The 14,315-nt window shown below is 45.7% G+C and overlaps 1 protein-coding gene across 1 annotated transcript in view; it reads left to right on the forward strand.

The window, feature by feature from the left end:
- The window catches only part of LOC135404386 (ubiquitin-associated protein 2-like), a 203,776-nt gene that overhangs the window by 59,914 nt on the left and 129,547 nt on the right, over positions 1–14,315 (forward strand). Inside the window, exons 5-6 of the mRNA XM_064639113.1 lie at positions 1,023–1,176; positions 11,477–11,554. Coding sequence (XP_064495183.1) covers positions 1,023–1,176; positions 11,477–11,554 — 232 coding nt within the window. The remainder of the gene's footprint in view (positions 1–1,022; positions 1,177–11,476; positions 11,555–14,315) is intronic.

Below are 14,315 nucleotides of genomic sequence, written 5' to 3' on the forward strand. Positions count from 1 at the left end.
ATCCTTCCCAAGTCATGTAAAACCTTACTAAGGAGAGACTGCTTCCTCTTAAGCTTTGTAGACTCATCCAGTTTTGGGTATTTCTTAAAATGGTTGAAGATCTTTTGGCATCATGCCCATCAGTGAAATAGTAGTGCATTCTGAACTATATAACTTGGTTCTTCAGTTGTCAGTGCAGGTATTTTTTTTTCTTCTGTGAAATGTCTAAAACTTTAGAAGTGTTTTAGTGCGTAATACAGTTACATAGTTACTGGGGAAACAGTTTTCTGCCTCACAAATAACGTGGTGTTGCTCAAATATGTAGTTTTCTACTTCTAATCTGTGCTGTCTGCGCTTCACCTTGACCCTGAGATTAGGTCAGTTGGTTAGAGCATGGTGCTAATAATGCCAAGGTTGTGGGTTCAACCCCTGTATGGGCCATTCACTTAAGAGTTGGACTTGATGGTCCTTGTGAGTCCCTTCTAACACAGGATATTCTGTGATTTTCTGAGATAGGACAGAACCTGAAAGTATTGATAGCCAACCTTTTTTATTGGTTGCAGGTGCCTGTCAGAGGTTATGGTTTTATGTAGTGCCACCTCATTTGTGTATGCAAATTTACCACTCAAATATCTTACCTAGACTATAAACTCCTAGAGATGGGGGCATATACATATACATAAACCTATCTGCCATCTTAATGGTTTGCAAATAATACTTTTCTTCTTTCCTTTGCATCTAATGGCTCAATAGACTAACCACGCAATTGTATAATATATGAGTTGCTGTGCCATTATAGCCAGAAATATTTGGGATTCTCACATTCCATAAGAAAATCCAACTTTTAAAACTTGTGTTTTTCATCTCTTTCCAAAAATACAGCTTATGTTTCTATTTGTGTGAATGTAGCTTGCAAGTTTTACATATGTGATGTTATGCAAATATCTGTTTTTTTCCCATGAGCTGGAGGGGTGTGAGGTAGAAGTATGCACTGAGAGCTGTCTCTTCCTTTTTGATTTTTGTATCTACTTCTATCCAAATAGACTTCTTGGGAGACTGTAGGGGGAAAGAAGAAAAGCCTTGGAAAGGAAGGTTTGGAAAACAAAGAGAACAGAGAGAAACAAGGGAACAGAGAAATGAGCCGCAGATGGGGAAGTTCCAACAGACGGGGAAGAGGAGGCAGCCGTGGCCGAGAGTGTACGTACAGGGGTTCATTTTTAAAGATTCAGAAACTTTTCTTGCAGCTGAAACTGGCTGAGTAAGGAGTAAATGCTTAATGGAGTAAAGTCTGTCCAAGCTATAGCTCAGCACTGAAAGGGATCATAACCTGTTTATGCAACAGGTATGCTCAATGTGTCAATGTGACTTGGTTTTGGGATGGTCTGTGTTTATTCAGAGACACTCAATTTAAATTTCTGTCCTTTTTTGATTGATTGATTGATCTTGTACAAATTGCTGTTCTTTTTCTAAGTTTTATAATTGACTCTTTGTAAGACTGCTTGAAAAGCAAATATGTTGCTGCACAGCTGATACACTTTTTTTTCTTTTAATGAAAAAATTATCCAGCTTTGATTACATCTCCTTTTATGAGTGGGAGAACCTGAAGATGTTCTCATCTTTTTATAAGGGGAATGAAAAGGCTGGGATCATTATTATTCTCTAGCATATGTTACTCATAAGCCAACCAAAGGTGAGTTTCTACAACACAGAAAGTTCTTTGTGGATTGAAACATTTAAATTTTTTCTACAGCTTATACAGGTGCAATAATGCTTTGTACAAAAGAAAACTGATGTTTCCAAGGTAGGTAGCATCACATTAGATCGCCATTGGATGCACATTGCTTTTTTCGCTTAAGTTTTATCAGCAGTATCAAAGCTATATACATTGCCTGTAAGGGCCATACACAACACTGATAGATGAGCAGAGAAACCAAAATAAAAAAAATATGTTTAACTTTTCACTTAAAAGCAGGAAAAATATTTACAATATTAGCCAATTCTTCTAATTAATTATTGGAATATCTTCAAGTATTGTGCCAGTGAAGACATTGTGAATCTTTGTAGAATAATGACAAAGATAGGAAAAAATAGTAATAAAACTTACAGCTATGCTTAGAAACATTGAAATCAGATCCATCAAAATAAAAGTGAGGGACAAAATTTTTTCCAGAGCCAGATGCTGCTTGTCTCTTTTTGTAAACTGGTGTACAAGTTTCGAGCTGGCTTCCTGCCAAGTCCCCCGAAACTTGACAACAAGGACCCGCCTCCCAGAGAGGGAAAAGAAGAAAAACCAAGCAGCCAAAGCTATAGCAAAAAATATGTATATATATATATATGTATATTTATATATAAGACAGATACACGAAAGGGGAATACCACACACCAGGGGGGGGAGGGGGGGGGGGGGGGGGGAGGAAAAAAAGGAGAAGGACAAAAAGGGGCAAGGACCGAACAAGTCAAACAGCCAGTCGAAGGCAAACTAGCAAGAATCTCACCACTTCCCTTCGAACAGGCAGGATGGCCAGACACGGTCCTTGGCTCTCCCCTCACGCGTGGCAGATAACGGCAGTCACTGTAGGCCTCGGCTCCAGATAAGCCCAACCGAAACAGGGACCCACCGTTCTCGAACCTCGCCGGAGAGGAAAGAGGGCGAACTCTCTTATCAATGCCTTATTTATACCCTGGGTTACGTAAAGGAATAGCATGGAATACTTCCTTGGTCACCTTCCTAGTTCCTTCCTGGTTACAAGCTGGTTTCCAGGAAGGCCTAGACTGAAACCATCACATTCTCCACCCCTTATTCCATACTATTTCTTTACGTAACACCTGTATATTGTGTTTGTCTCTATCCCGTACATATACACATATATATATATAGTCCATGTTTATTTTTTCTCGAAGGTTGTCGTCTGTCATTGAAGATCAGCACTACCAGCAACTCGATTTGTGTTCTTGGCCCTTTCGTCATAATCACAGTTCCGGTTTAGGGCTGGCTCATTGGTTTGGGCTGTGTCATCATCGGCCATCCTTAGATTCTCGTATCAGCTTTGTTTGGGTCTCTCTTTTTTTTTTTTCCGTCTGGTGTCTGGTCTCCTGTAAAATACAACTCAAGGCACAGAATTAGTTTTTTCCCAGGCTTAGGTTTCCTTGAGGCACACATTGGACCTCTCCATCCTTCCTCATAACCCACCAAGTATATCCAGGCCCTTGAGCAAAGACAATCCCACGAATGGGTTTGTCTTGGCCTGAGGGAGGAGTGATCCAAACGGCCTTACCTAACATACCTTTTAGATGGATCGCTGGAACTTTGTCTCCATCTACAGTGTGGAGGGACTCTGCTTGGGCAGGACCAGCTCGGTTGACAGAGCCTCGGGTGTTGACTAGCCAGGTGGCCTTGGCTAAATTCTTGTCCCAATTTTTGTAAGTTCCCCCACCTAGTGCCTTTAGAGTCGTCTTCAACAGTCCATTACACCTTTCTACTTTTCCTGCAGCAGGTGCATGATATGGAATGTGATATACCCATTCAATACCATGCTCCTGTGCCCAAGTGGCCACTAGACTGTTTTTGAAATGAGTCCCGTTGTCTGACTCAATTCGCTCTGGAGTGCCATGTCTCCACAGGACCTGCTTCTCAAGGCCTAGGATGGTGTTTCGGGCTGTTGCATGCGGTACCGAATATGTTTCTAACCATCCGGTGGTTGCTTCCACCATGGTAAGCACATAGCGTTTACCTTGGTGGGTCTGTGGCAATGTGATGTAATCAATCTGCCAGGCCTCTCCATACTTATACTTCTCCCAACGTCCACCATACCACAGGGGCTTCAGTCTTTTTGCCTGCTTAATAGCGGCACAGGTCTCGCAATCATGGATAACTTCAGAAATGATATCCATGGTTAAATCCACCCCTCGGTCTCGTGCCCATCTGTGAGTGGCATCTCGGCCTTGATGACCGGAAGCATCATGGGCCCATCGAGCCAGAAACAGCTCTCCCTTCTGCTGCCAGTCTAGGTCTACTTGTGACACCCCTATCTGTGCAGCTCGGTCCGCTTCTCTGTTGTTATTATGTTCTTCATTAGCTTGCTTCTTGGACACATGGGCATCTACATGGTGGACTCTCACATTCAGACTCTTCGCTCTGGCAGCGATGTCCTGCCACAAGTCAGCAGCCCAGATGGGTTTTCCTCCACGCCTCCAGTTCATCTTCTTCCATCGGTCTAACCATCCCCATAGAGCATTGGCTATCATCCACGAGTCTGTGTAGAGGTAGAGTCTCGGCCATCCTTCTCGTTCGGCGATGTCCAGGGCCAATTGGACGGCTTTGAGCTCTGCAAATTGACTCGACCCGCCTTGACCCTCAGTAGCTTCTGCCACTCGTCGGGTGGGACTCCAAACGGCTGCTTTCCACTTCCGGTTCCTTCCTACAATACGGCAAGAACCATCAGTGAAAAGGGCATAACACCTTTCTTCATCTGGCAGCTGATCAAATGGCGGAGCTTCTTCAGCTCGGCTCACTGGCTCTTCTTCTTCTTCTGCCAGACTGAAGTTCCCACCTTCAGGCCAATTTGTGATAACCTCCAGAATTCCAGGGCGATTTGAGCTTCCCAATCGTACACGCTGCGTAATCAAGGCTATCCACTTGCTCCATGTGGCATCAGTGGCATGATGCGTAGGGGGTACCTTCCCTTTGAACATCCAGCTCAAGACTGGTAATCGGGGTGCCAGGAAGAGCTGTGCTTCAGTACCAATTACCTCTGTAGCTGCTCGTATACCTTCATACGCCGCTAAGATTTCCTTTTCCACAGGGGTGTAATTAGCCTCAGAACCTCTGTAGCTTCGGCTCCAGAAACCCAGTGGTCGCCCTCGTGTCTCGCCAGGCACCTTTTGCCAGAGGCTCCAGGAGGGACCTTTATCTCCAGCTGCAGAGTAGAGTACATTCTTTACATCTGGTCCCGTTCTAACTGGTCCAAGAGCCACGGCATGTGCAATTTCTTGCTTGATCTGCCTGAAAGCTTGTTGTTGCTCAGGACCCCACTGGAAGTTGTTCTTTTTACGGGTCACAAAGTAAAGAGGGCTCACAATCTGACTGTATTCTGGGATATGCATCCTCCAGAAACCTATTGCTCCCAGAAAAGCTTGGGTTTCTTTCTTGTTTGTGGGGGGAGCCATTGCTACAATCTTGTTGATTATGTCTGTTGGTATCTGGCGTCGTCCATCTTGCCATTTCACCCCTAGGAATTGGATCTCTCGGGCAGGTCCCTTGACTTTACTCTTCTTGATAGCGAAACCGGCCTCGAGGAGAATCTGGATGATCGTCTGTCCTTTTTTGAAAACTTCTTCTGCTGTATCCCCCCATACAATGATGTCATCGATGTACTGGATGTGTTCGGGAGCCTTACCCTTCTCTAGTGTGGCCTGGATCAGTCCATGGCAGATGGTTGGACTGTGTTTCCACCCCTGGGGCAGTCGATTCCAGGTGTATTGAATGCCCCTCCAGGTGAAAGCAAACTGTGGCCTGCACTCTGCCGCTAAGGGAATGGAGAAAAACGCGTTGGCTATGTCGATGGTGGCGTACCACTTTGCTGTCTTGGACTCCAACTCGTATTGGAGCTCCAACATATCTGGCACGGCAGCACTCAACGGTGGCGTAACTTCATTTAAGCCACGATAGTCCACAGTCAGTCTCCACTCTCCATCGGATTTACGCACAGGCCAGATGGGGCTGTTGAAGGGTGAATGGGTTCTGCTGACCACCCCTTGGCTCTCCAACTTCCGGATCATTTTGTGGATAGGGATCACAGCATCTCGGTTTGTCCGATACTGTCGTCTGTGCACAGTTGTTGTGGCTATTGGCACTTCTTGATCTTTAACTTGCAGTAATCCTACAATGGAAGGGTCTTCTGAGAGGCCAGGAAGGGCAGACAATTGCTTGGACTCCTCTTCAATCACCGAGGCTATACCAAAAGCCCACCGGTACCCTTTCGGGTCCTTGAAGTATCCTCTCCTTAAGTAGTCCATACCAAGGATGCTAGGGGCTTCTGGCCCCGTCACAATGGGACGCTTTTCCCATTGGTCTCCCGTCAAGCTCATGTCTGCCTCTACCACTGACAATTCTTGAGACCCTCCGGTCACTCCAGAAATAGTAACAGTCTCGGTACTCTTATACTCCGAAGGCATTACAGTACACTGGGCTCCAGTATCTATCAAGGCCTGGTATCTCTGAGGATCCGATGTGCCAGGCCATCGAACCCACACAGCCCAGTAAACTCGGTTATCTTCTTGGTCCCTCTCCTTCTCCTGGCAGAAGGCAGGGCCCCTCTACTGGTCTTGATCAGAGCATTCGTCGTCAGAGTTTGACTTTGACTTCTTAGACTTTTTACCGTTGTCGAAGCGGACCTCCATCTTCTCGTGTTTCGGCGATCGCAGTTTCTTTTCTAAGAAATCTCCGTCTACTACATAGACAACTTTCTTGTCAGTCTTCTTTCGCTTCAGCTCCCTCACTCTAGCTTCAAGCTTAAAAGTGGGTTCACCATCCCACTTCTTCATGTTTTCTCCTTTACTACGAAGGTATGCCCATAGTTGGTTACGTGGCCAACGCTTAGAGTTCTCTTTCTTTTGACTTGTGAATGACAGGGACCGTGAGCGAGATCGAGACCAGGATCGAGGTCTAGGCCGAGGTCGTCTTTGTCGGTCCCGCCATGATCTTCCCATTGGCCTTTCCTGGTAATCTCTATACCTTCTGTCCTCTCTTTCTCTAAGGTCGTCCTCATATCTGGAATATTCATAATCTCTCTCCATTCTTTCCCTATCATAGGGGTGTCGGTATAGAGGGTCGAAGGGGTCTTCCAGATTTTCCTCTATGCTCCTCATCCAAGCACACATGGTGTCCACACTTGGTTCATCCATCTTTGGATGATATGCGGTTATCAAGCAATACCTATATGGTTTAGGGGCACCTTGAATTACCTTCTTCCACATTGGTTGTGTGCAAGGAACATTCTCGGGAACTTGGATGTCATAATATTCTGGATCAGAGTAGACAATTTCCTGCATGGCCAATTCCCGCAGGTATTGGATGCCTTCTTCCGCAGTCCTCCACCTTCTCGAAGAACTCTTGAGGGACTCCTTAAACGGGTATTTCGCCCTCACAGCATGAAGAATTCGGAGCCAAAGACTGGATGCCGTTTTCTCCCTTCCCATTTCTTGTTCTATCTTAGGGTCTCGGGCAATGGATCCCAGTTGTCGTGCTTCATCACCTTCAATTATGTGACTATCAGCTCCCTTGTCCCAGCATCGCACCAGCCAGGCGAGGATTTGTTCACCAGGCAAGCGCATATAATCTCTCCGTAAATCTCTAAGCTCTCTTGTGGTCAGTGATTGTATAATTTCGCTTTCTCGCATTATTTCTTGTCCATCTCTCCCACGTAGAATCTTTTCTACCTCCCTCTTTACTCTTCCGCTCTTACGTGGAACCGCTCCTGCCTCCTCCCTGTATCTCTCACGTGGAGATGGAGACTGGGCATGCCATGGGGATAAGCTTCTATGTTGTTCATGGCGTGGAGATGGACTTCTACGCCGTTCATACCGTGGGGACGGACTCCTACGTCGTTCACGCCGCGGAGATGAACTTCTACGTCGTTCACGCCGTGGAGATGGACTTCTACGTCGTTCACGCCGTGGAGATGGACTTCTACGTCGTTCACGCCGTGGAGATGGACTTCTACGTCGTTCACGATACCCAGTCAGTGGAGGTAGCGAGTAGTCTCTCGGGTGCCAAGATAAGGGCTTCTTCCAATCATCCACACCTCCAAGAGAAGGTTGGGTCTGGAGGGGTAGAGATAATTCCCCCTCCAATTGAGGGGGATGCTTTGGCTCCTTCTTTGCGTCCTTTGTAACACTGAATTTGTAGTCAGGATATAAATCATCAAGCGACAATATACCACCGGCCATTTGTGCTGTTGCTTTCTTTTCTCTTGGTGCTGTTCTGTATTCCTTTGGGCGTGCCCCTAGTTCTTTTGGACGTGCTCCTTCCCGTGTAGCCGTTTCTTCCTCTCTGGTAGCTGCTTCTTCTCTTCCAATCGCTCCTTCCTCAGTCACAACCACTTCTTCCTCTCTCGCAGTCACGCCTTCATCACTTGCTGTTGCTCCTTCTCCCATTGCTGCCGCTCCTTCGTTCACTACATCCTCTGTTCCTTCTTCTTCTTCTTCTCTTTCTTCTGTGCGTTCTGGTTGCGGAGATGGGTCCGTAAGTTCCTCGATCTCCCTTACCCACGTCTTCTTCTTCTTTATAGGGGCAATGATGATCTTCCGGTTCTTAGCTTGAGTCCCGGTTCTAGTGGACTTAGTAGAAATGTCATTGACTTCAAGTTGTGTTTGGACCCCAACTTCTGTGGACCTAATAGGGACATCACTGGTTTCAAGTGGCGTGGTTTGGGTCTCTGTGTCGACCTTAGCCCTCTGAAGGTGGTCTATGGCAGCTCGATAAGCATTAGCCAGGCCCCAGCACAAAGCGGAGAATTGCATATTCGGATCTTTGTAGGAAAAACACCCTTCTGCCAAACAGTGGGCCATCTCACCAGAATCAAACATTTGTTCTGGTGTGAACTCCCAATTAATGGGGGGTGACACACGTCCTACTAATCTACCGAAATCTCCCCAAGCTCCATGCCACCCGGGGACTGGCCTGTCTGCAGCCCTTTCCAAAGTTCCAGCGAATCCCTTTGAGGTGTGATCTTTCCTACAAGAGGGAGAGCAACGGAACCCCATTCTTCCAAGTTTAAGGAGCACTTCCAGTACCTTTATCAATGACAGTACTGTTGCAATAAGATTTATATAGTAATTAGAGCCGATTTTAACCATGGGGATCTCCTTTACCAAACCTTCGATGTCAAAATTAAAGGATGGAAGCAATTCGTTCCATCCATCCTCAAGGTCTGGACGTCTCCCTATAGAGTAGCCTAACACAGGTGTAAAGACGGCTAGAATTATAAGACAAATTAATGAAATAGCCATTGCTTTTTGTTATTATTTCTTCTTGATCCCAAAACAAACTTTTGTTTTATATAAACAAAGTTTCCTTGGCTGTTTTCCCAGACTCTGGCAGTGTTCCCAGACCTGTTCCCAAAACAATAGATTGGCTTGCAAAACAACACCGAGCTTAGCTGTCTTCCTGGAAAATGTTTATCAAAACAAGCCAAACTTAACCAAAATATCCCACTCCTGACACCAAAAATGTTGTACAAGTTTCGAGCTGGCTTCCTGCCAAGTCCCCCGAAACTTGACAACAAGGACCCGCCTCCCAGAGAGGGAAAAGAAGAAAAACCAAGCAGCCAAAGCTATAGCAAAAAATATGTATATATATATATATGTATATTTATATATAAGACAGATACACGAAAGGGGAATACCACACACCAGGGGGGGGGGAGGGGGGGGGGGGGAGGGGGGGGGGGGGGGGGAGGAAAAAAAGGAGAAGGACAAAAAGGGGCAAGGACCGAACAAGTCAAACAGCCAGTCGAAGGCAAACTAGCAAGAATCTCACCACTTCCCTTCGAACAGGCAGGATGGCCAGACACGGTCCTTGGCTCTCCCCTCACGCGTGGCAGATAACGGCAGTCACTGTAGGCCTCGGCTCCAGATAAGCCCAACCGAAACAGGGACCCACCGTTCTCGAACCTCGCCGGAGAGGAAAGAGGGCGAACTCTCTTATCAATGCCTTATTTATACCCTGGGTTACGTAAAGGAATAGCATGGAATACTTCCTTGGTCACCTTCCTAGTTCCTTCCTGGTTACAAGCTGGTTTCCAGGAAGGCCTAGACTGAAACCATCACAACTGGAATTAAAGATTTTTTCAGGTCATTGCCAAATCTTGATATCTCTTCCCAGTCCAGGCATTAATGGTTTTGTTGCTGCCATTAGGAAAAGTTGTGCAGGGCAAAATTTCAGCAGTGTTTTAAGTGGCCAGTCTTTTTTTTCCCTCAAAGAGCCAGCCATCTTTTGGAGTACTTCCTCGAGAGTTTTCCATTAAATAGTTAAGGTGCAGTGCTTTTCTAATGCCTCTGATTTAAATACAGAGGAGAGTTCTTTTGAGTTTCCCTGGTTGTACGGGGATATGTGGTATTGGCAGACAGAAGAGTTGGTGTTCTTGGTTATTCTTTCACTGTTGCCACTCAGCCTGTTATTGAGAAAGCATAGTATGAGGCAGTTTTATTTCCTACCTCATTAAAGAGGTGAGACCATAATTATTAGTGTAGGCTGCAAAACACTGCCTTTCTCCCCCCCAAAAACCCAACTCAAATGAAGTGTGTCTGCTGAGGGGCATTTCCCTCTTATTAGATATTTTGCTTCCTGTAAAGGTTAAATTCATGCAGGTACCCCCAAAATACCAGGCAGTGGAAGGATTTAGGAGAATTTATTTCCAAAGTCAAGAACACTTAACATCTCGGTACAAAAACTGCACCAGGCCTAAGAAAGACACACCCCCTGTTCTTCTTGGGCTTTTATTGTCCCTGGCCCCCCTTGCCATGGGGTCTTCAGACATGTCTGCAAGAACTCATCTTCTCTTGTACCCAGGGAGTCAGTTTCTCTGGAATGTGGGAGGAGAAAACATCTAAAACTGTCTCTGGGATAGATGCCTCTTTCTAGGCAGGAAAGCGTTCTTAAGAGAAATAAATCCTCATCTCCTTGTAATAACTCTTCCAGAAGGGTCTTCTACACTTGCACTTTGTGCAAGTTTCGAGCTGGCTTCCCGCCAAGTCCCCAAAACTCGACAACAAGGACCTGCTTCCCAGAGAGGGAAGAGAAAAGAAACGACTTAAGCAGCCAAAGCTATAGCAAAAATATATATATATATATTTTTACATATAAGACAGATATATACAATGAGAATACTATACACCACAACTCCAGAAATCCCAAACAGTTCCCCAAAAAGGGAAGAGGGGGAAGGAGAAGGGAGAAGGACAAAGAGGGGCAAAGACCGAGCAAGTCAACCAGCCAACTGAAGGTAAATTAGCAAAATCTCACCACTTCCCTTTGAACAAGCAGGATGGCTAGACACGGCCCAGCGCCCTCCCCTCACGCGTGGCAGATAACAGCAGTCACCGTAGGCCTCAGCTCCAGATAAGCCAGACCGAGACAGGGACCCACCGTTCTCGAACCTCGCCGGAAAGGAAGAGGGCGAGGTCCCTCCTGCTGGCTTTATTTATACCTCGAGTTATGTAAAGGAATAGCATGGAATACTTCCGTGATCACTTTCCTAGTTCCTTCCTGGTTACAAGATGGTCTCCAGGAAGGCCTAGAGTGAAACCATCACACACTTCCTAATTGTCTAGTGCAAGGTAAACATAACTTGCTTGTAGCTAGGCTCCAAAGAAGAAGGGTGACTGAGATGTATTAACCAGCTGACTTTAAAATCTTGCCTTTTCTTTTGAGATTAAGGTTAAGCAGATGGCTATACTGTCTCATGTGTGAGTCTCTTAAGCTGTCCTCTCTCCGCAGTTAGAGCTGAAGAGAATGGAGTGGGCAACAATCAAGGAGACAGGCCTTCAGACCGTGGGAAACGTGGCCATGTGAGAGGTGAGATGGTAGCATTGGTGCAGGACTAGCACCAATGATTTCATATCCTGAAATGGGACTCTCCTATTTACTTCTTTAAACACTTCTTTTTAAGCATTTGTTGGTTATCCTTTGATTTCATAAGCATTTCAGCCACCTTTAATTTAGGTACATTCCTCTCCCTTACCCCTTGTCATGTCTTGGTCTCAGAACAACATAAAAGAATTGACACAGATCACTTTTATGGTAATTTCCTGTGTAGCAGGCTGGTGTGCTCTGGCTATGGAGAGCTGCTTGCCCAGATCAACTCATGCCAGTCTCCTGAGAGTGGGAGCATGCTGGGCTCCACAGGATGTACCTTGGCAGCAGGAGAGTACAAGATTCCATCTGTAGAGCTCTCGGGAAAGAATTTGATGTGTACTTGTGCTGTTTCTTTGGGGTGAATCTGGTTGTCAGGCTTGCCTTCTGTTTTCGGTAGCCAATCAGAGAAAGTACAAGCCACCTTATAGGCTTTTTGGTAACAGAAGGAATCCGGTATAGAGGGTTTGATGAGAAGAACTGTGGAAAAAGAATACTGCAGTCTTAGGTACAACTCTGATCCTATCCTATAGAAGAGGTAGGAAAGGTGTTGATAATGGATTTGTGGCAGTTGAGCCACATTAGAAATCCAAAATCCAATTTCCAGGCTTCCCCCCACCCCTTCCCACAATTTATCCTGACACCGGAGAGAAACTTTCAGGCCAGAGGCTTCTACAGGGGAAGGGGAAAGTATATGCATTTATTTACACAAATAAATATACTGTACAAACTAAAAGCAACTATATATATATATATATATATATTCACATTTCTGTCAGTCCTTTTAGCCCCTCCCCTTAACTTTAGTCCAGGAAGAGCCTTTCAAGGCTGATATGTAACCAGTCTCTCTCTCTTGTGGGAGTGTTCTGGGCCCGAACGTTCCCCCCTCACCAAGCTCTGCCTGTTTGTTGCAGTCTTTCTCCTCACGAAGTCCAAGAAAGTAGCTTTGAGTCCTTGCTCCTCGGTCTGCTGTGTGATCTCTCCCTCTCGATCTCATACCTGGGTTCGTAGGCTGCTGCAGTGTAGTTCAGCTTATCAAGCGTCCTCCGAGTCAGTTTTCGGCTGCCCCCGGTCAGCTTTGGCAGGCAACTCCCGAGCTCTTGGCCCATCTCCAATTTCGCCTGGGACTCTTCTCCCGAGCACCGGGCCTCCTCCTCCGGCCCGTCTCTTGGCTCAGCCCCAATGCTGAGCCTCTCCTCCACTTCACAGCGGAGGGAAAGAAAAGGCCCCCTCCACAGCTTTAACTGCAGAAAGGAGGGGGAAGAGAGGGCTTGGCTGCAAAGCCTGCCTCTCTCCTCTTACCTCAGGTGCTGCGAATTTCTTCCTTCACAGCACACACTCCAAATGCTGCCTCCAACTCCGGCCCAGGCAGAGTCAGTGGGGCCGCAGGGCTCCCCTCTCCCCCCCGAGGGGGGGGAAGGAGTCCAACCACCCCCTGACCTTCTCCACCTACACGCAGCAGACACCAACAGCAAGACACCAAGACTGCCAACAGCTTCCAGTGCTATGTATATATGATTCTGAGCAGAAGCGAACAACATGGATGGTGATTGGCTCTCCAAGGAACACTTCCCTAGCACCCAATCACCTCTGAGCCCCCTCTCTCTCAAGGGGGGGCCAATTTCAACCCATGACAGGATTTGATTTAAAATCAAAGGAATGTGTAGTTGGTTTGGATTTTCATGAGTTGGAGTGGAAAGATGCTTGTTTCTTCTTAGAGCAAGAGGAATGAAAATGAGTAACTTAGGTACAGTGCAGATTGTGTGGGGAAGTGGGTATTAAATGAGTTAAACTGATGAAGTGCATAGCAGAGCTAATGTATTTAAGTAATGTCTGATTGGTGAAAATCTCTGCCTTCAAAGGGCTCTTTTCTTTGGAATATCCAGTAATGAGGCATTCAAAGACAGGCACATCCAACTTCATTGTCTCCAGATCTGCATCTTGAAGGAGTGGAAAGATGCAAAGACGTGTAGCTTCCAAAGGGTTGCAAGAATGACTCAGTTGTGTCTGTGAATCAGCAAATACCAAATGGCATATGCAGAGAGGTAGCCTTGTGGAGAGGGTATGGTACAGTTCATAGCTACAATTTTTTTGTATGTTAGCACTGTTGATGGAAAGTAAATATTTCAGTTATCTGTTTTATAAAATAATCCTTTATACTGAAATTATAAAGGTAGGACTTCTTAAAATTACTGGAAATTAACCTATAGGTTAATTTCAAATGCAGTCTGTTTTTTGCTTCGTAACCTTATGAACAATACGCTGTTGGTCTCTACATGAATATCATATGTCTTAAGCCAAAACACTGACCTATCTGACTGAAGAATCACAGAATCACAGAATCACAGAATACTCTGAGTTGGAAGGGACCCACAAGGATCGAGTCCAACTCTTAAGTGAATGGCCCACATGGGGATCAAAACCACAACCTTGGTGTTATTAGCACCATGCTCTAGTGTACGTAGTATTACTATATCTCTCTACCAAGTATTTTAGACTGTACATTAATGTGAGAAAAGTATCTTAATGAAGTGTTTTCAACTGTCTGTGATAAACTGGTTGACTTCAGTATCACTGTATTACAAGCGTGTGTATTCTGTGGCAGGAAATATCTAATTACATTTTATAATGCAAACCTGTCCTGTTTTTTGACCAGGACAGAGTTAACTTTTTGCAGTAGCTGTGAAGGGGCAAAGCTGAGAGC

This window comes from Pseudopipra pipra, chromosome W (assembly GCF_036250125.1).
Source record: "Pseudopipra pipra isolate bDixPip1 chromosome W, bDixPip1.hap1, whole genome shotgun sequence".
Lineage (NCBI taxonomy): Eukaryota > Metazoa > Chordata > Aves > Passeriformes > Pipridae > Pseudopipra > Pseudopipra pipra.